The sequence below is a fragment of the Plectropomus leopardus genome, chromosome 1, assembly GCF_026936395.1.
Source record: "Plectropomus leopardus strain MGB_pleo_1.0 chromosome 1, ASM2693639v1, whole genome shotgun sequence".
Lineage (NCBI taxonomy): Eukaryota > Metazoa > Chordata > Actinopteri > Perciformes > Serranidae > Plectropomus > Plectropomus leopardus.
Window position 1 is genome coordinate 38420858 of NC_142176.1, and position 20220 is coordinate 38441077.

The 20220-nt window shown below is 38.7% G+C and overlaps 1 protein-coding gene across 1 annotated transcript in view; it reads left to right on the forward strand.

The window, feature by feature from the left end:
* The window catches only part of mmp15b (matrix metallopeptidase 15b), a 45332-nt gene that overhangs the window by 10967 nt on the left and 14145 nt on the right, over positions 1–20220 (forward strand). The window contains exons 2-7 of the mRNA XM_042484410.2: positions 4762–4910; positions 5351–5473; positions 5649–5956; positions 11693–11854; positions 12808–13004; positions 18159–18297. Of these exons, the coding sequence (XP_042340344.1) occupies positions 4762–4910; positions 5351–5473; positions 5649–5956; positions 11693–11854; positions 12808–13004; positions 18159–18297 (1078 nt within the window). The remainder of the gene's footprint in view (positions 1–4761; positions 4911–5350; positions 5474–5648; positions 5957–11692; positions 11855–12807; positions 13005–18158; positions 18298–20220) is intronic.

The window sequence follows — 20220 nt, forward strand, 5'->3', positions numbered from 1 at the left end:
AAATAAGAAGAAAATACAGACAGAGAGTAGACTCTCTACAGATAAATGTGCCACCTAACACTTCTTGAGTGATGATTGAGAGGGATTACTCTTGTATGAGTCTATACATTGTTTTCTTATTCCTCTGTGTTGGCGACAGCTGTGGCATTACATTTTTGGGTTGTCTATCTGTCTCATTTGCATGAATGCAATATTTCAAAAACTCCTTGGCAGTATTTCTTCAAATATGACCATTTGGACTCAAAGATGAATTTATCAAAGTTTGGCAGTCAAAGGTCTTTTTGACCTCGTCCATCTCATTCTTGTGAACAGGATCTCTTAAGAAGGACTTAAGAAGATTTCTTCAAATTTGGCACAAACATCCATGTGGATTTTGGGATTAACTGAGTAGATTCTGGTAGTCAAAGATCACTGTGGCCTCACAAAACATGTTTTTACCATAACTCAATCATTTACATGTTTATCATGTCAAAAATCTCCCAAGAATGTCTAAATAGGATTAAGAGATTAAGTGATGAGATTTTATATCCAGAACGTCAAAGATCAGCTTCACTGTGACATCATAATCTTTTGCAAAAACACTTCATTGGTCATCCTTCAACATATCTCAGGAACAGAAGGGGAGACATTGGGTCGGATTCAGCTGGTGACACTAAACCTGGGTGTCCACCTTGAAACTGTGCTGATTGTAGAGATCTTGCGTAATGGTGGGTTGAAGAAGTGTGGCACATTCACATTTTGGAATTTGTAGCTTCTTTGCAGCAGCATCCATATTTGAAACACTGTGTAGTGTCATGGCTTAATATGAGTCTGGACAGACATGGATTTTAACTGTAACTTCAACTTTACTTGCTTGTGGAGGCACATAATCGTAAGGCGGTAATTGTCTATAGTTTACCTTAAAAAATGTATTTTTATAAATATGTTTTATCAAAGAGAGACAAGAATGTTCATAACAACACAGATCATCAGCTTTAATTCAAACATTTGATATTTATTTATTTCAATGCATTTTTAAAATTTTTTTTGGCAAAAGAACTCACTGAAGCTCACCTACGGATTTCCTGCAGTTCTTTTACTGGTGTTAGAATGATTTTTTTTTTGGTTACTTAATTATCATTTTATTTTTCTGTCATTGTCAGAGGCAGTGCTTTTTAGTGCTTTTTTAGCATTTACTATTGTTGATGTGGTAGTGAGTTCCCTCAGTGACTATGCCTGGTGCTATATTTATAGTTGTACTGTATTTGCCTTATGCCTTGTTGTATGTTGACCATGGTGGCAAAATAAGTTTCCCCTTTGGGCATGAATTATCCTGTCCTATCAAAACTCAATACACATATCATATAAAACCCTGTGGGGAAAAGAGAAGATCGACTACTTCAACAAAGGCTCATTAACTTGTGCCAGTGGTCAGCTGCTACTTTAACTGATCACAAAGGATGAGATTCCGTCAGGATCGGCTCAGTAATTTATAAAGATCATTCTGCATTAACTTCAAGAGAAGTAATCTGGTGTAACTGTGTAGAAACACAACACATGCAGGCCAAATATAGTTGTTTATCTCCAGCTGTCAATGCTCAAAGCAAAGTACTTGGTTTGTCATGCTGAGGTTTAGTATCAGCGACTGGGCTTGTATTTGTAACGTCAGTAGCTCTGTGTTGATAATATCAACTTCTCTCATCAGTGGGTGATTTCAGAGAGGAGCACAGGTCCTTCTCCCTTTATTACACACAGTCTTATTGTAGCTGTGTATACAGTGCAGGAGACTCAGGCAGAAGGGAAACAGAGTAAATCAAGGCAGGTCTGGGAGACCCTTTGTAATTTGTTTTCATTGGACTGTGGGGACGTTTTGTTTGTGTAGGACACACATACAGCAAATAAAGCATTTGTCTGGTGGGGGGGGTGTTGGGTACCACCGCCACCAACCAATTTGATGGGCAGCTATGTGACCAGAGCCCTTATTATGTACAGTATTTCAAGATTTATAAGATGTGTGTATTGTGTGTGTGTGTGTGTGTGTGTGTGTGTGTGTGTGTGTGTGTGAGTTTTAGGGGCGAGTTTTGTTTTTCTGGCTTTTAAGGAGTGGATAAGTCAATACAGATTATCAAGCAGTGTTTTGAAAGATGGGCGTGAACTTGCACACACAGACAAAGCTACATGGATGAGCACACACGAACCTAACCCTAACCCCTCAGACACACACCCTCTGACATTCCCCGCACCACCGTGGGGAGTGTGTCCATGTGCAGGCATATCTAGTGTCTCAGACAACCACGAAGTACTTGCCTGTGAGTGAGCGTGCGTGTGATATTAGGTTTCTACATAACAGGTGGGATAGACTTTGCGTCATCTGTGATTGGATCAAAATATCACGTTTCGGTGAGTCTGTCATTAACCATCCCCCATCTCCCAGTCCTCCCAGTTACACACTCCCAGGGAACAGTAGGTCTCTAGTGTTGATGTCCTCCCCGCCTTCTGAGTACAAAGGCAAATCTCTGTCATGTCATCATGTTACAGAAGCTTTTTCTTGTCATAATTTTCTTAGTAGGCGGGTTTCCATGACAGATTTGCGCAAAAAACTTGAGCGATACTTTGGAAATGTCGATGAAACACAATTACGAGATGACTGAATTTCCATTGAGTGATGTTACACGACTTCTCCTCTGGTGATAACATTCCAAGAAGCATGGTGATGGATGTTCAAAACATTAGCAGGTTTATTTCTATTGCAGTCACTACATTAGCCGTCATTATTTCTATTTGAAGGCAACGTAGGCGTGTTATGCGAGCGATATTGAAAGGCAAGCCCTGTATATGTGAGAGCGGCCACCTTTGAGGGATTTCTGGGAGGAGATAGTCCACGATTTCACCGAGGAATTGTGAATTCAGAACTTGAGGGTGATCCGCTCAACTTTTGAAGAATTATGTGATGCAATAACATCTCTTGTAGCACCTGATACATCATGCACATAGCTATAGCAACATGTGACCTATAAAAGCCAAAAAAGTGTTCCCATTGCAGTTTTGCGAAACATGGCTTTTTCATATTGCCTGAAATACCACCATGCGAGTTTAAAAATTATTCGCAATTTCAATTTGTGCCATTTGAGGGTTAATGGAAACCTGCCTACTGATTATACAGAAAGTCAGTGGTGTCGTAGAGGGTATACGCAGATGTACGGGGTATAAGAGGGCTGCCCCTCGAAAGTCGTAGATTTGAATCATCAAAGACCCTCATTTGACTGAGATTGCTTCAAATCGATCAGTCATTCTTATTTTGTTTTTGAGATTTTATCCTGTATGTGTAGAAAAAGATACCAGGGATTAAAAGCTTAAAGCTGTTTCTCAAAAGTGCGACGCAAAAATGCAGTGCAGATTATGTATAAACAGCATGCCAGTTTTCTGCATAACTATGCACACTGGCTCTGGTGTGAATTGTCCATGTTGCCGTGTCCCATGATCTGCAAGTTTTGTGAATGAGGCCCAATTAGTATCCTTTTCTCACAACAAAAACTTAGAGATTGAATAAAACTGGGATAGTTGTCCATATCGTAGCGGGTTGAATATAAAATTTGACAAAACATTTATATGTAATATAAATGTATAAGGTATAAAGGGGTAGAAATAAATAAGTTTGTATGGCTTACTACTCCTTTTTCGAACATGTGATAATAAAAGTTAAGTGTCTTATGTATTTTTTGATCAAGATTGACAAATAGGTTTTGTATAGGCCTTTTTCAAAATCTTTTTTGTTCTTGTTTGCTTTCATTTTTGTGCTTTGTTTTTTTACATGTTAGAAATAAAGATTCATTCATTCATGTATTAATTCATTCAATGCCTAACTAACATTACCCACATGTCAGGCTCACAGAGAACAGAACCACATGCACAACTCTGAGACAGATCAGAAAACAGGTCTGGTTCACGAGTGTTCAGTCAGCCAGGCAAACAATTCCAACAAAGAGACAAACATCAGTCCAAAACTAACAAGCACACAAAAGCAAATGAAAAAAAAATGGCTTGAGCATTTGCTACACAAGACAAAGACAAACTGGCACAGAGGGACGGGAACACACAGCTTATATACACGAGGAGGATAACGAGACACAGGTGTGGCAATCAGACGCAGGTGAAACACATCAGAGGCGGGTAAAAACACAGGAGGGAAACCTGACAGCACGTGGGGACATGACATGACTTGAGACAGAGACTAACAAAATAAAACTAAAACAGGAAATGGACAAAATGATAATATAAACAAAAACATGACCCTACAAAAGCATGACAGGAACAATATATATTACAATATATTGCAATTTATTACCTTTTTTTAAATGCAAATCCTTAATCAACGTGTTTTTTATCGAATAAGACAAACTTTTCAGCCTCTTCATGTCACTTAAGTCATTTTTTTAGACTAAAACATTTTTTTTTTTTTTTTTATTATTCTAGCAGGCCACCAAAGTTTATTTTGTTTTGGCAATATTAATCATTTACGCACAAAATAATGTGATACTATGCTACATCAATTTTTGCCCCAACCCTAGTACTTTGAAATGGCTTTAATTGTGGACACAACTTGTCAAATGGTAAATACTTATTTATTGATTCATTTATTTATGTATATATTAATTTATTTTTGATGTTGGAAACTTCAGTAATATATATCTAATGAGTTTTGATTCAAGCAAGTTGGTATCACAATATACAGATATATGATATATGTAACAGTTTCCTTCATGTTTTTCTTCGTGTCTGCAGGCATGGCTGAGGATGTACGGTTACTTGCCCCAGGCCAGCAGGCAGATGTCCACCATGCGATCAGCTCAAATCCTGTCCAACGCCATCAGCGACATGCAGCGGTTCTACGGCCTGGAGGTCACCGGACAGATGGACCCTCAGACCATAAGGTTAGCAGGAATTAACCAGGATGTTTTTGTTAATTTAGACTAACACCCATATAAAAAAAAACATATGGATCCGCCCTCAAGACCCTGTCCTGCAAAACATTTTGTATTCCAAACTTTAGTTAAACTTTTAATTTTAAGCTTTGAAAAGCCCAGGAATTTTTTTTAGTAGGATGAATTTGCTTCAAATTTAGAGATGTGGGATGTGTATGATTTGCCAGTCAAATCCTCAGTTGCTTTAGAGGAGCAGGATCAGTAGCCAGACTGCCTGAGGCAGCTCACAGGTACACCTTAAATTAAACAAAAAGAACACAGACATCAAGAGGAGAAACTAGGAGCTTTAACGTCCTGCTTCCCTTCATCTCTTCTCCGGTGTGCTCCTTCCTTTAACACACATACACATAAATCTGTTCCCTGCTTCTGACTTCTTTCAACTCCGTCAGTGCCATGAAGAGACCCCGCTGCGGTGTGCCTGACAAGTTTGGAGGCCAGATCAAAACCAATGTGCGGCGGAAACGCTATGCCCTTACAGGACATAAATGGAACAAGAGCCACCTCACTTACAGGTAACAAATGTTTTGCTTTTAAAGAAAATCTGATCTGCCACAATAGACTGTGCAAGCAATACGTGGCTACTGTAGAAAATTATGCATTCAAGTTGGGATTCATTCATATTTTTCATTTCCGTTGAGGAAATGTTTTAAAGATTATTTTCCCTCTTCCCCCTCTTTGTTCCCACAGTATCCAGAACTACACCCCCAAGATCGGAGAGTATAACTCATATGAAGCCATCCGTCGGGCGTTTAAAGTCTGGGAGAGGGTGACCCCATTGACCTTTGACGAAATTCCCTACCAGGAGATCAAATATGGACGCCGCAAGGAGCCGGACATTATGATCTTCTTTGCTTCGGGTTTTCACGGAGACAGCTCTCCTTTTGACGGGGAAGGAGGCTTCCTAGCTCATGCCTACTTTCCTGGACCTGGAATGGGCGGGGACACACACTTTGACTCGGATGAACCGTGGACCATTGGAAACCAGAACGTACAAGGTAAACGGTTACTGTCAGCACTATTTGGAATGTTTGTGGACTTTGTAACAAGAGAGTAGGGGTCAACAGATTATCGGCCCAGCAGATTTGGGGCCAATATTTGACATTTTGCCGTTTATCTGTATCAGTGTTTAAATTAATTAAAAAGTGCAAAGAAAATGTCAGCATAGGAGGAACTTTCACTTTGAAAGGGAGCTATTTTTATTAATTTCTTTTTATTTAAATTTCCACTTGACTTTATAAAAGAAGTTGCTGGGAACTTGCTTTATATGATGTTGAAAGTTATATTCCAAATTTCAAAATATTGACAGGATTATTGTCACTTTTATTGTAAATGCATATTGGTTCCAAATATTAGTTAACAGTCTCAGTGATTACTAATAATCGGTATCGGCCCTGAAAAACCAATCTCAGTCGACCCCAACGAGAAAGTATTAATAACAACGAGAAAGAAAGCCATGTTCAGGATATATAAACACCTTTCTAAGAGGTTTTTAGGGAAAACATTTGGCATCAGGTGGGTGGATGTTTTGCTGCACATGGCGTGTTGGTGTGTCTGTGTTTATGTATGTGCGGCCACACAGACAGCTTGCTGCGAAATAAAGCTTTTTGTTGAGGGCAGACGCAGTCATTTCTTAACTTTCAGGTGGAAATGAGGACTGAGAGGTTTTTAGGGCCTGGATCATCTCTGTGAGTGTTCAGCTGATGGACAGTTTGCAGCAGTGCACTCATGCCATGTTGTTCAGGTTGTAATGGATCTGTGTAATAGATTGCAAACAGCTGTCCCTGTCGCTTTCCTCCACACCTAACTAGAGTTGGCATGGCTCGGCCAGCTACATCATCTCTCATTTGTCAGGCTGCGCTGCTCCGTTTACCTCTGTTAAAGTTCTGAGTCGACATTTGGTGACATCACAGTCTTAGCCCTCATTGTGCACCTCATTATAGTAATCAAGTGGTGCCAACAATTTTAAGTAACACACTAATCGATGAAGTTTGTACTTGTGAGCTTTTGAGAACTTGACCTTTCAAAATCAGGAGTGACATCACTTTTCATGAGCACCTTTCAAACTATATTTATAATCATCAAAAATTCATATTTACAATTATTTTACAAAATTATTATAATTTTTAAGCACTTTTTCCCAGTTATTTTTTCAGTTTAATTTAATTTAATTTATTAATGTATTTATTTGTATTTAATTCTATTTATTTTTAATTTCTTTTATTTAAAATAATTTTAGGCAATTTTATTTTACCTTTGACTAGTTTCTTGGTTATTTCTGGGTCAAATCTTTCATTACTCATAGCCTTCTTTCCATGTTTTTGAAAGAAATCAAGTCAACTTGCTCAAGTTTCTAGGGGTTAATTTTGCTGAATTGATTGCCTAAACCCATGCCTAACCTTTACACCTTCCTTAAGATGAACCCTCAACCCAATTACAACTCTTAGTTCAGCAAAAACTACTCATATGCAGAAGAGAGGATTAATGCAAAATCCTTATTTTTAAGAGCTCTTCCTCTTCTGGCTTTGAACCCATTAACCCTGCTGACTAGAGGGTTTTTTTTGAGACAATGGACTTCCTTGCCCTGTTATCAACATACACACAGCAGACACAGACAGCTCAACTTTGTGTGTGCGCGTGTATGACCGTGCATGTGTGTATCTGTGTGATCAGCTGTGTGTGGGATGTGTAGCAGGACAGATCACAGGGACGGTGGAATGCCACAGTAAGTGGGAGTGTGTTCCACTTGGGGAGATCTGTAGACTGCTCCCTTTGTTGCACCACGCTACTTAAACAGCTCAGAGGCAAAGTCCAACCAAATTACAAACCGCTCTGACACTAGTTAGACACATATCTAATTAGTTGAACTTTTCGCAGACAGAGTCCTCATTTAACTCCAGCATTTTTGCTGGCCTCCAGTTGCACTATTGCTAAAATGAAGCCCTTGTCCTTTGTTATTTGTTTTTTTTTACAGCTGGCAAAACTTTGATAGATGCAGATTGATCCATCAGTTTGGATGTGTGGTAATCATGTTTCTTCTGCTCTGACCTTCAGAGCATGAACAATAATTAAGCTTTTTTCAGTTCACTGTTTAAGGCAAATGGTGATCAAAATGCTGATCTATGATTCTAGCTTGTTAAATATAAAAAAATGCTACCTCTCTCTTCTGATATAAAAATAAATCAAATATCTTTAGGTTTTTTACACTGTTTGCCAAGCAAAGCAAATTATTTGAAAATATAATTTTTGGACATTTTTTAGACTAAATGAAGATGATGATGATGAATCAGACAAATAACAGATTTCTTTATCAGCAGTGACAACAGTCCTTAGTTGCAGCTCTAATAGCATTTTCAAACATGTACTGAAACATCATCTTTGCAGTATTGATTCAGAATTGGGATATTATAGGGGCATTCCTCCAAAACTGCCACTGTTCTTGTGCTGGTGCAAACAAAAGTAAAGGAGACTGTACCTGAACCCTGACATGGAAATGTAGAATTGTATGAGAGCCACATGACATGATGAAAATATGCAATATATTATAACCTTTTTGAATTTTCCAATAATGATAATACTCACGATAAATGAAAAGATATTAACCCTATAAAACCTGGAAAGAAATGTCTGACAACTTGCTAAAAAAATCTTATAAAGTGATAAGAAAATCATCTGAAATTTAGCTTGGGGGGATTTTTTTAGACTTAGACTTAGACTTAGACACGTTTATTTATCCCACTTGTGGGAAATTAACTTGTCACAGCAGCCGTATGTACAGAAAAAAATATATAAAAATATCAATATATACAAAATATAAAATATAAAATATACAATAGTGCAAAAATAGGCATGTATCAAGGAAAACAAAAAATGTACAGGTTGTAAATACAAAAGTCAGAGAATGCAACTTATTATTGTAGTGAGTCCAGGTTATTGTTGGCTCAGGCTGGTGTTGTATAGCCTGATGGCCGATGGAAGGAAGGACCTGCGGTAGCGTTCCTTCCTGCAGCGTGGGTACCGCAGTCTGCTGCTGAAGGAGCTGCTCAGGTCTCCCACAGTCTCATGAAGGGGGTGAGAGGGGTTGTCCATGATGGATGTCAGCTTGGCCAACATCCTCCTCTCACCCACCTCCTCGATGGAGTCCAGGGGACAGTCCAAGACTGAGCCGGCCCTCCTGACCAGCTTGTTCAGCCTCTCCCTGTCCCGCTCTGTGCTTCCACTGCCCCAGCAGACCACAGCAGAGGAGATGGCTGATGCCACCACCGAGTCATAAAATGTCCTTAACAGAGTCCTGCTCACACCGAAGGACCTCAGTCTCCTCAACAGGTGGAGACGACTCTGGCCCTTCCTGTACAGGACATCTGTATTGTGTGCCCAGTCCAGTTTGTTGTTGAGGTGAACACCCAGGTACCTGTACTTCTCCACGATCTCAATGTCCAGGCCCTGGATGTTCACCGGTACAGGCTGAGGTGGTTTCCTCCTGAAGTCAATCACCACCTCCTTTGTCTTGCTGGCGTTGATGCTCAGGTGGTTCCGTTTATATGATATTATCAAAAAACTAAGTGAAAACACACACAAAAAAAAGAAATTAAATCTATATGTATTTTTTTGTACTTTCTTGTGGTCATTTTTGTGGGGTTTTTTTGGGTCATTTTAAGGTAATTTTTATTAAGCTTCTCATGCCTTTGAAAGAAATCAAGCCAATTTGCTCAGGTTTCAAAGGGTCAAACTAAATTCTGTCTGTCTGCTGCTTTCAGTATTCGGCTAAAATACAACAAATTGCTTTTGATTTAAAAAAAATGAAAGGAAATTATTTCTAACATTCTTTTATTGAACTTATTAAACACTGAACACAAAAAATACTCTGGTAGTCTTTCAAAATGCTCCAAAAATCTCTGAGTGCAACATCGCTGTGTTTTTTGATGTGTTTACGTGAAAATTCACATTGTGATAATGATTAAAAAAGCAATATTTTTTACATCCATAAATTGTATATAGTAAGAAGTGAGGCCTGATGAGCCATGTTCAAGTCTCTGGTGGTCCTGCTGAAGTGTCCTTGAGTATAAGATAGTATCAGCTCTGACCTTTGACCTCCATTTGGCTGGGATCAAACAGAAACAGACTTTAGCTAATGGATCAATAATTGCACATAAAAAATGTATATGCTGTTAAAAGCACAAATCCATGTCATTCGTTCTTTGCAGTTATTCTTTCCCTTTCCTTGACCTCAGTGTATTTGTCTGTAAGGAGAAATTGTAATGGGCTGAATGTTTTTTGGTGTAAATCTTGTGATGCACAATGTGATTAATCAGCCTTCCTGGAACAGATAACTTGCTGACTTGCACACTCAAACACACCTCACGCAGATGAAACACTGAAGGCTAATAGCGGTAAAAGGTCAGATGATTTGTGCTTCTTTGCAGTCTGATGAGGAGAATGTGAGTCAGTCAACTGCACAAGGCAGAGCAAATGACTTGGAGGGTGCATGCTGGTTGTCAGGGTGCTGCTTTAGTCTGTGTGTCCATCATAGGTAGTCCCCTCGGCTGCTGATGAATGAGCTGTGAGACACGATAAACAAGTGGACAAAGCTTCAAAGACTGGAAATAGTGCTGGAATGACGAAATATGTGTGTGTGGGGGAGTCAGAACGGCCTGAACTTTGCAGAGACTTTTAAAGTTTACACTGTCCAACTGAATGGTTGTCACAGTTACCTCACAAAGGCCTCTTTATCTGCTCTCAGTGCTCTCCCTCTGTCTCTCTTTGTTTCCATCCTCAGCTATCTCTGGCACTCTGTCTTGCCCTCTGCTGTTTTCTCTCCTTGAGTGTGAGCTGCAGCTTAGTACACCATGAGGACGTTCATGTGACTCTGAAATTATCGATGGTGGAGGAGATGAACTGTGTGTATCCTTGTGTGTGTGTGTGTGTGTGTGTGTGTGTGTGTGTGTGTTTGTGTTTTTGCGAAAAGGAAATGAGGAGATGCACAAGGACAGGCATCCACAGCATCCCCCCACTTTCCCCTTGAATGCACAGCAGTGACATCACCAAGTCCCAGTCCCCTAATAGCATGATGTCACTTGCACAAATCTGACCAATCAGCATGGGCATTCTCATGGAAAAAAAAAAAAAAAGCCTTGCAAGGTCAAAGTTCACAGAGAGCAGGGCTGGGACACAAAGAGGTATTGACCAAGAGGAAGTACCCAAATGTTTGCTGGCTTCACTTCAAAGATGAACTAATAGGAATATGTTGGTCAATTCTGCTTTTGTTCTACCAAAAACAAAAGTCCATTAGATGTGCTAGAGAGGAAGTTGATGGTGTGGTCAGTGGTCAGTGTGTCACAGCTCTGTAGCAGATTTGTTAGTGTGTAAATGTTACAGTGGCAGTGGACAAAAGCATCCTTTGACTGGTATAAATGTTTGAAATGTATGTTGATTCATATCAGCCATCATTAGCATGCCTGCCTGTGATTTATGTGTCAGATCTATGGAGATGTTTATTGACATCGTAACTGGGAGAGAACCATGAGGAGCCATTCTTATACATTGACTGTGGGGATTTATTAGGGCTTTCAGCTCTCTGTTATGCAGTAAATGTTTTTCATAACACGCACATGTTTGAATACAGATGAACATGCGTTTGTACTCAAACAGTCCCTTTTTGGAAACTGATTGTAAAACAATAAGTGCATTTTCTCAAATTTCCTATCTTGTGTCTTTGCTTTGTGATTTCCACACAGGTAATGACCTCTTCCTGGTGGCAGTCCATGAGCTTGGCCACGCCCTGGGTTTAGAGCACTCCAACAACCCATTGGCCATCATGGCTCCCTTTTACCAATGGATGGAGACGGACGACTTCCAGTTGCCTGAGGACGACCGGCGAGGCATACAGCAGATCTATGGTGGGATGTTATTTATTGGATCACTCTCCTGGTGTCCAGTGTGTACAATTCTTAGTGTGTTGAATCATGCAGACAGACAAAATTCTGATTTTTTTTTACCATTGAACGGGCTGTTTTACCATGTTTCCACTCTTGATGCTAAGCTGAGCTAACCTTCTCATTGTATCTGTCTGTTTTTAACCCTTGGCAACCTGTGCAAATTGGTTTGATTTCTCTCTAAAACATGGGAAGATGGGAATGGGCAACTTAACAAAACATGAAATTAGTAAAAAATGTTATAAGAAAATTATCTGTAAATAGGTGAAAAAAGACAACAAAAAAAAGAAAAGAAAAGAAAACTATTAAAAATATATGTTTTTTTCTGTAACAAAATTATATCTTTATTAATTATTTGAAAAAAGTATTTATATTATAAATAATCAAGACTTAAATTATTTTTGTGCTCCCTTTCGCCCCCTTTTTTATTACTAATATTAAGGTCATATTCTTGTCACATTTTAGTGATCGTTTGAAATTTCTAGGACATTACTTACTAAGGTGATGATTTGGTAATTGCCTTTTTTAGACAAGATTTCTTTTTTTTCAAATAAATAAACAAACCATTTTGCTCAGATTTTAGAGGACAATTAAACATACTGTATGAGACTTAAATCAATCATTCATCGAACTTCCTTAATAAAGTGAGTAAGTGTAACTCCCAAAATGTCAAACTATTCCGTAAAGATTTCAGCATTTTTGACTTTTAACTTTGATATTAACATTTCCCGAAATTTCAACCTATTTGTAATGTAAACGTGATCTCTCCCTCATTTAATTAATTAGGCAGTTCTGAGCCTGATGCTTTAGTTTTGTCTTCTTTTTTTTGCTTCTGTCAGCCAGTCCTGCAATTATTTTGTCATTATGTATAATGTGATACAATATGTGTAACCCACTGTGTTTGTTTGTCTCTGCAGGTCAACCAGACAGCGGCCCTACCCAAGCACTACCCACCGTGACCCCCCGCCGCCCGGAGCCCAGACCACCGCAACCACCTCCCCGGCATCCTGATCGCCCCAGGACCACAGAAAGACCAGATCACTATGGACCCAATATCTGCGAAGGAAACTTTGACACTGTAGCGATGCTCCGAGGAGAGATGTTTGTTTTCAAGGTAAATGGTTTAATAAGGAATCAGGAATTAGCGTCATTTTACCTTCAGGCCCAGCCCTCTATCTTGATCTATGCTGTGAACATTAAACATTTGATGTTTATTGTACCTTCACAGTGGTTTATTACATGTCCTTGCTTGGGAATTCTGGCAGCTTCCAGCAGAGGAGCTGTCCTGACAAGTTAACTGGGTCAATAAATTAGTTATACTTTTCTGTAGAATCATTTTGAAACAAATGGCGTGTGCACAGCCAACAAGGGCTCTGTTTTCAATCAGGTCCTTGTGGATTGTAAACCAACGGGGCCTGTGTTTTTTATGAGACGGAACACTGTTAAGAGGGCGTGGTGTGATCAGGTGTTGGCCTTAAAGAGCCTCTGGACTCACACTAAACCTTCACGAGCTCTGAAGCAGCAGTGAGCTATTAGCCTACAGGTCATTTCACTGTTGGCTGCAGTTTCTTTCAGCTGGGTTGTATTTTTTTTATTGAAGGTCTTGTAATATTAAGCAACTCAGCCCTTTGGTCATGTTATGATACAGCTGCTAAATTATTTACCTATCGTGGATGTTCTTGTTCAGTGTCGATGATGTAAGAACTTCAAGTGTTCATTTTTAAAGTTGAATTAACTGAAATTACTACAGCAGTTTAGTTTATTTACTTTATTGAATTAGGACAGTGCACATTAATCATCAGCAGTAAGCATCAGTGTAAATGTGCCGGAATTAGTGCAATTGCTAAATTTAATCCGTCCTAAAATAAGTACCATGAAAAACAGTTACACAAATAGTTCACGTATGTGTAATATGTCATTACAAATGGACATATTTCATTCAAATAACATAACTACCTTTAATTAACATATTAATAGCCAAAAAAGCCCTTGGGAACAGGCATCAGAGAAGCAAGCAGTTTATGTTGTTGTTTTCAACCAATGTTAGAGGTTTTTTTTTTTTTTTTTTAAGGTTAAGTAGCTGTCACAGTCCCTATTATGTGCCGGTAGTTTATTCCATGAATGTGTGCCTCTAACAGGTACCACCATTTGACTAAATTTAGCCCCGCATCTCTGTATATTAAAGTCTCCACGAGTTAACGCTCTAATGTTTATTCCATTGTTGGTTTTTGTTTTTTCTTGTATATGAAATCAAGCTTATTCAAAACTTAAAAAAAGCAAACATCCAAGAACATCTGTTATCTATCAATGTCTAAAATATCATACTTATTTAGGATGTAGCAGTAATGAAAAAAAGTTTTCCTGTCTAAGATTTTGAGAGTTTTCTTGAAAAGAGACTTGATGGGTTTTAAAGTGCTTGCTTTTGTATGTGACCAAGTTGTATAACAGTTAAGTTGTGTAAGAAAATATCATACATGTAAGCTTTTTCGTGACTTTGAAGTGAGCAGTTGGGACTCCTCTTCTCCAGGGTTTGTTCCGTGATGCTCTATACATAGTGCAGCTCATCAAAGATAAGCAGTGATGTGTTTCAGGGAGAGAGGTCAGAGGAGGTGTCCAGTGTTGGCAGCGCTGAACCCTGAAGAGGTTGGCAGATATTACACAGAGCTGGACAGAGAACATCCAGGGTTTAATGTAAAGGAGCTTCAGCTTTACTTCCATTAAATGTCGTCATGATATCTAAACTTTTTGGCATTTCACAGGGAACCGCAGTGGCAGGGACTCAAACAGCTGAAGATATAAAACAGTATCAAAAAAAATAATGAGTCCCCACTGTCCCCACAAGCACACAGAGATCAGGCTATGAATATCTCTTATCTCAGACTATAAGTGTGTCTGACGCTGACCAGTAGTTATGGGGCTTGGCCTACAGCTGCCCGGGCAAGTGCTGCACACTTTGAGACAGTTATATCTGTGCTCTCCGGTTTCATCTCAGCCAGTAATGTCTGTGTTCTTGGGTTTCATTCACAGTCATGAAGCTAGTCTAGATAGCATTAATCAGTGTCCAAAATTAACTTTTTTTCCGTCTTTGCCCACCAGTGATGATAAAAAAATCTGCCTCAGGGTAACTGCCTCAGGCTTTAAAATAATATTGCAATATTTTTTTGGCTATATCATGATACACAATACAGATCATGATATTTTCAAATCTCCTGTATTAATTGTAGACTACTAAAATACTAAATTATAACATGAATGATAATTACTATCAAGTTTAATAAAGTAGCTACTGCCATATAATAAAGTTAACTAAAGTGCTGTTATAAAACACGTAAATAAAATAGTTATGATTAAGTTAAATAAAGCATTATTCTAGTACTGTTATAATAAAGCTAACTAAAGTACTGTTATGTTAATGGTAAATAAAGTACTGTTGTAGCAAAGTTAAATAAAATAGTTATAATGAAGTGAAATAAAGCACTCTTATAATTAAGTTAAATACAGTACTGTTAAAAATAATAATACATTTGAATAAAGTACTGTTGTGACTGTAAGTACTGTAAGTGAAATAAAACACTTTTGTAGTAAAGTTAAATGAAGTACTATTATAGAAAGTTAAATAAAGAATTGTTATAATAAAGTTAAATAAAGTACTGTTCTAACAAAGTTAAATACAATAGTTATAATGAAGTAAAAAAAAAAAAGTAATGTTCTAAAATATAGAATAGTGAGAATAAAGTTAAATAAAATCCTGTTCGAATGAAGTTTAATAAAGTACTCTTGCAACAAAGTAAAATAAAATACTTTTAGAATAAAGTAAAATAAATACTGTTAGAATAAAGTTGAGAGAACCGAACGCCAAATTGAGTCTCACACCGGTGGCTAAAACCAGCAAAAATGATGTTACAGTTTACAGTAGTTTTACATATCCCACATGGAACAAGCCATGATACACAGAGTATTTCAGATTTATCCACCCTTAATTGCAATCCAAGCTTTTGTTGATGGTTTGTTGTAGTGAGCTGGTCCGGCTCAGTGTGCAGATGTATATCCCACAGACTAGCTCATCGCTGCCTACTACTGTATGAGTAGGAGGAATCTGTAGCACATCAGTACCACTCTCTCCTCTCCACAGAGTGCTGTCTTTTACAAGAAGAAAGGAGCTGTCATTTCTTTTATTCTCTTTTAGTATGTCCTCACAGCAGAGGGCTGGACATAAAGACAATCAGCAGAGCACACAGAGCAGCTTTCAGTATCGAGACTCCCACACTGAGATCTGCTCTGTTCGGCTGAGGACTAATATGGTCAATTCGCTCTTAATCTGGTCAACGCAAGGAGCTGTCAGACCACACAGATCGAAGAGCAGGCAGTCTGGTCGGTTCGGCCCTCTTCTGTTTCTCTCAGCTCTCACCAACACATCTCCATTCTCTTCCATTCCGTACAGAGCCGCGCCATCTCGTGTGCCAGAGTGTCCTGCGTGAAGGACAAAACTAGGCGAGCTTGCCAGAAAGAAGCAGCACTGAGCATTTTAGCGTTACATTATCCAGGACGAGCAGGGCCACTGACTCACCACTTATGAATGAGTCTGAGGGCTACTGGTGTAAATCTATCTGTGCGCAGCATAAAGAGAAGATATGAATGTTATGCGTTCGAATTAAAATGTGTTAGTAGTGATTTCCCTTGTTCTGCTGACTTGATGCTGAAATCACTTTAACAGTTCTTTGCAGAAGTTATCTTGTATCAAGCAGTGATCAACAGAGTGCAATAAGGGGACATGATAAAGCCACCAGAGCAGAGACTGACTATTATTAGCCTGCCAGTGCTCTGCTATTGTTGGTTTATTGTACGTTCTGGTCTAGTTATCCTGCAGACCTTAGTTTGCCTGGCATGATGACCATGAAGCATTTGCACAGCGCTGTCGGACCTCAGTGGGTCAAATAGTTAGAATCACTTGACTAATGAAAAGTGTTATGCCCAGCTCCTTCAAGAGCATAACAAAGAAGGGAGCGCCACACAGTAACCTTTTAAAGTAAGAATACATTTATTAAAGATAACACAACAAAAGCAAACTAAGATGTAGAAGTAGAAGTAGTCAGTAGTGAGGTGGGAGTGTTGTGTGCGTGAAGTGTGTGAGTGTTAACTTAAACAAACACAAACAATCTAAACAAAAACCATGTTGTGTGTCTGAGAGGCTCCAGCTTTCCAGGAGGGAGAAACAGAGCCCTCTTGGGAGTGGCCGAGCTTATATAGACTGGTGGCAGGGGAGGTGAAGCCCGGAACGAGGTGGGAGGGGCCAGTGAAGCATGGAGAACCTGAAAGTAAAAAGCACAGGCAGGCCAAACGGGAGCTGACAAGTGGCCCAGTGGCATCACAAAAGAGAATACCTTTTTTTTATAGCAGGTACCTGAACATCAGCTGGGCAAGGGGATATACAGTAAATGAGAGATGACGCCATAAGTTTTGAACTTATTCGTGTATTGGTTCTGATTTATTAGTATGCAATGAGTCTCAGAGAGTCTCAGGTTACAGAAAATGAGTGAGTGAATGAATGAATGAGTCTTAGCCAATAATTAAAGGAATGCTTCACCCCCAAAATGATCATTTGCATATCAATTATTTACTCTGTGTTACACTGACTTTGAAAAAGAAAACTTTATTTTTTTAACATGCTTCCACGGAGAAGAAAGAATCCAAAAAAAGAGAAAACTGTTGATGAATTGAAATAAATGGGGACCACGTTTAACAACAGCAAAACTATTTAAAAACATTAGTTTACACACTCTCACACAACTCATGCAGTATAATCCCAGTCGCATTCATCCAGTCCTATACTCAGTGCTTCACAAACATGCATTTTTGCTAAAAAACATACTAGTTAAAACATAAACAGTCTCACGCATGGATGAGGTACATGCCTTGGCAAGCACTTATGTTTGAGCTTTGCCTGTGCTTTCCATTGAAATCCCACCTTCTAGCTCATTTATTGATCAGGAGTTGTGTGAAAACGTGATGTTTGATATAGTTTTACTGTTGTTAAACAAAGTTGCCTGTGGCTTCAATTCGTCAAGAATTTTCTCAGTTTTTGATCAAACATTTTGTCACAAATTCAGCGCAACACAGGGTGAGCAATTATACAAATATTTATTTTGGGGGTGAAGTATTTCTTAAAGAAAGACAAAAAAAGAGCAACTGGAGTTCTTCCAAGTTGTGTTTAACTGTGATAAAAAAAATAATGCGAATTCAAACACATTCTTAAATTATGTCTCCTCAGGGCCGTTGGTTCTGGCGGGTGCGTAGGAACAGGGTTCTGGATAACTACCCCATGCCCATCAGTCACTTTTGGAGGGGTCTGCCTGGAGACATAGATGCTGCCTATGAGAGACATGACGGCAGGTTCGTCTTCTTTAAAGGTAAGCAGCAAACACACACGCATACATTTTTTGTGGATGAAGACAGAGATTTAGATTTACTTGCATTGAAGGTCACACTGGTCCGTACCTTGCTGCATGTATTTATATTGTTGGTTTTGTAACAGAAAACAAGCTTTGCATCACCTGAGGTCACCAGTTTTACGTTTGGTAAACACGTTTCTTGTATACTTGTTTATGTTGTCTCCACATAAGTTAGATGAAGCAATTGTGACACCAAAATGAAAACATTACAGTGACTAGTGGGGGTTAAAAAAATCAAATGGCCTGAATGATTATGACTGATCGCTCATTACTCATGACTGTAAAGGGAATATGCAGTGGAATACCATAGTTTGAAAACTGACTGCTATCAGTGTAAATGCCTAGCACAGGCAGTGCAAGTCAAGGTAGGTGTCTGCTTTATAACTTGAAACTCTCATGAGACTCACACACAAACTTCTGTGGCTCGGGGGAAGCAGACATTAATGAGTTAAATGCACAGACAGGAGCAGCCTGGCTGCACTGTTGTTCATTCACAGTATACATTAATTGTTAATAATCACAGAACATTATTTTAAAAGCTCACAGCAGGTGTCAGTTTTCATTTTGCCCCTAATTTAACATGCTGTAGTGCTGCTCACATGTAAAGGAGCTGTCCCTTTTTTCCTCCTAATTTATTTCATTCAAATTGGAGATGTATGACTTTTTAAAATTTATTTTCAGACACACACTCATTTATTAAAAATTATTTGAAGTTTCTGTCAATACAAAGCCTCCTTTAAGGCTCATTCATTCATTTATGTTATTTAAAGCCTCGGAAAACACACTGAGGGGGAAGCCTCATTTTCAATTTGGCCAAGGTACATACAACATTTAACTTAAAAACAAAGAAATACAGAAGAATACAAGGCTTTTACAGTATAAAAGCAAATAAACAAACCAAAAAAAGTTAGAGTCAGTTAGATGACCAATTAAACCATGTCTGTGTTATAACTGATACTACTACTACTACTAAGACTACTTCTACTACCACCACTAATAATGATAATAATAATAATAATAATAATAATAATAATAATAGTGTGATAGCATGAAAACATGTCATTTTCTGAGATGGTTGTCTTACTGTGAATATCTCATAGTGCTGCAACCCAACTATAAACAACAAGAGCAGAGAATAACTGGTCAGCTCCTGTACTTGTCAACTCCTGTTACCTTTTATCCTTCAGGTCTGAGAAGTACTGAATGATGTGTAATAATACTAACTATACTTCACTCTCATGCAATTGTAAAAATTCTTAAATTCTTATGGTACAACAGGAGCGCATCTGGTGTCCTTCAAACTACAGGTGCTCATAAGAGTAAAAACAGGAGGAACTTGAACTGTGGTAAAAAAGATCCAGGTCCAGGCACTCAGGATGGTTTGAAAAGCATAAAGGCCTTTAATTCATAGGGTTAAAACATTAAAAATCCTCCAACAGCTTGCACCTTCTTTAGGGCCTCAAGGCCTTTTATGCTTTTCAAATCATCCTGAGTGCCTGGACCCGGATCTTTTTTACCACCATTTCACAATTTTCTTAATAAGTTCCTCCTGTTTGTTTTGCTTTTTGTTTTTTTGTTTTTTTGGGGGGGGGTTCTTAAATGTGGTCACTTGTTTTGAAAGATCATCAGACTGATTGATTCACATTCACCTCTTCATCTATACCCTTATCTTAGCTTGTGAACTGCAACTTCTCCTTCAGGGAATGAAAATATCTGCTGTGTTTCTGGTTATTGTTGCTGTAAATACAGGCCCCGGGCTTGTTCCAAATAATCGTCTTCTGGTATTATTAGCTGTCACTTTTAGAGCACGACAGACTTTCAGTATCAACAATGGCTTTTGAGAATATGACCACTTTTGAAATTAGAGTACTAGCTGCCTTA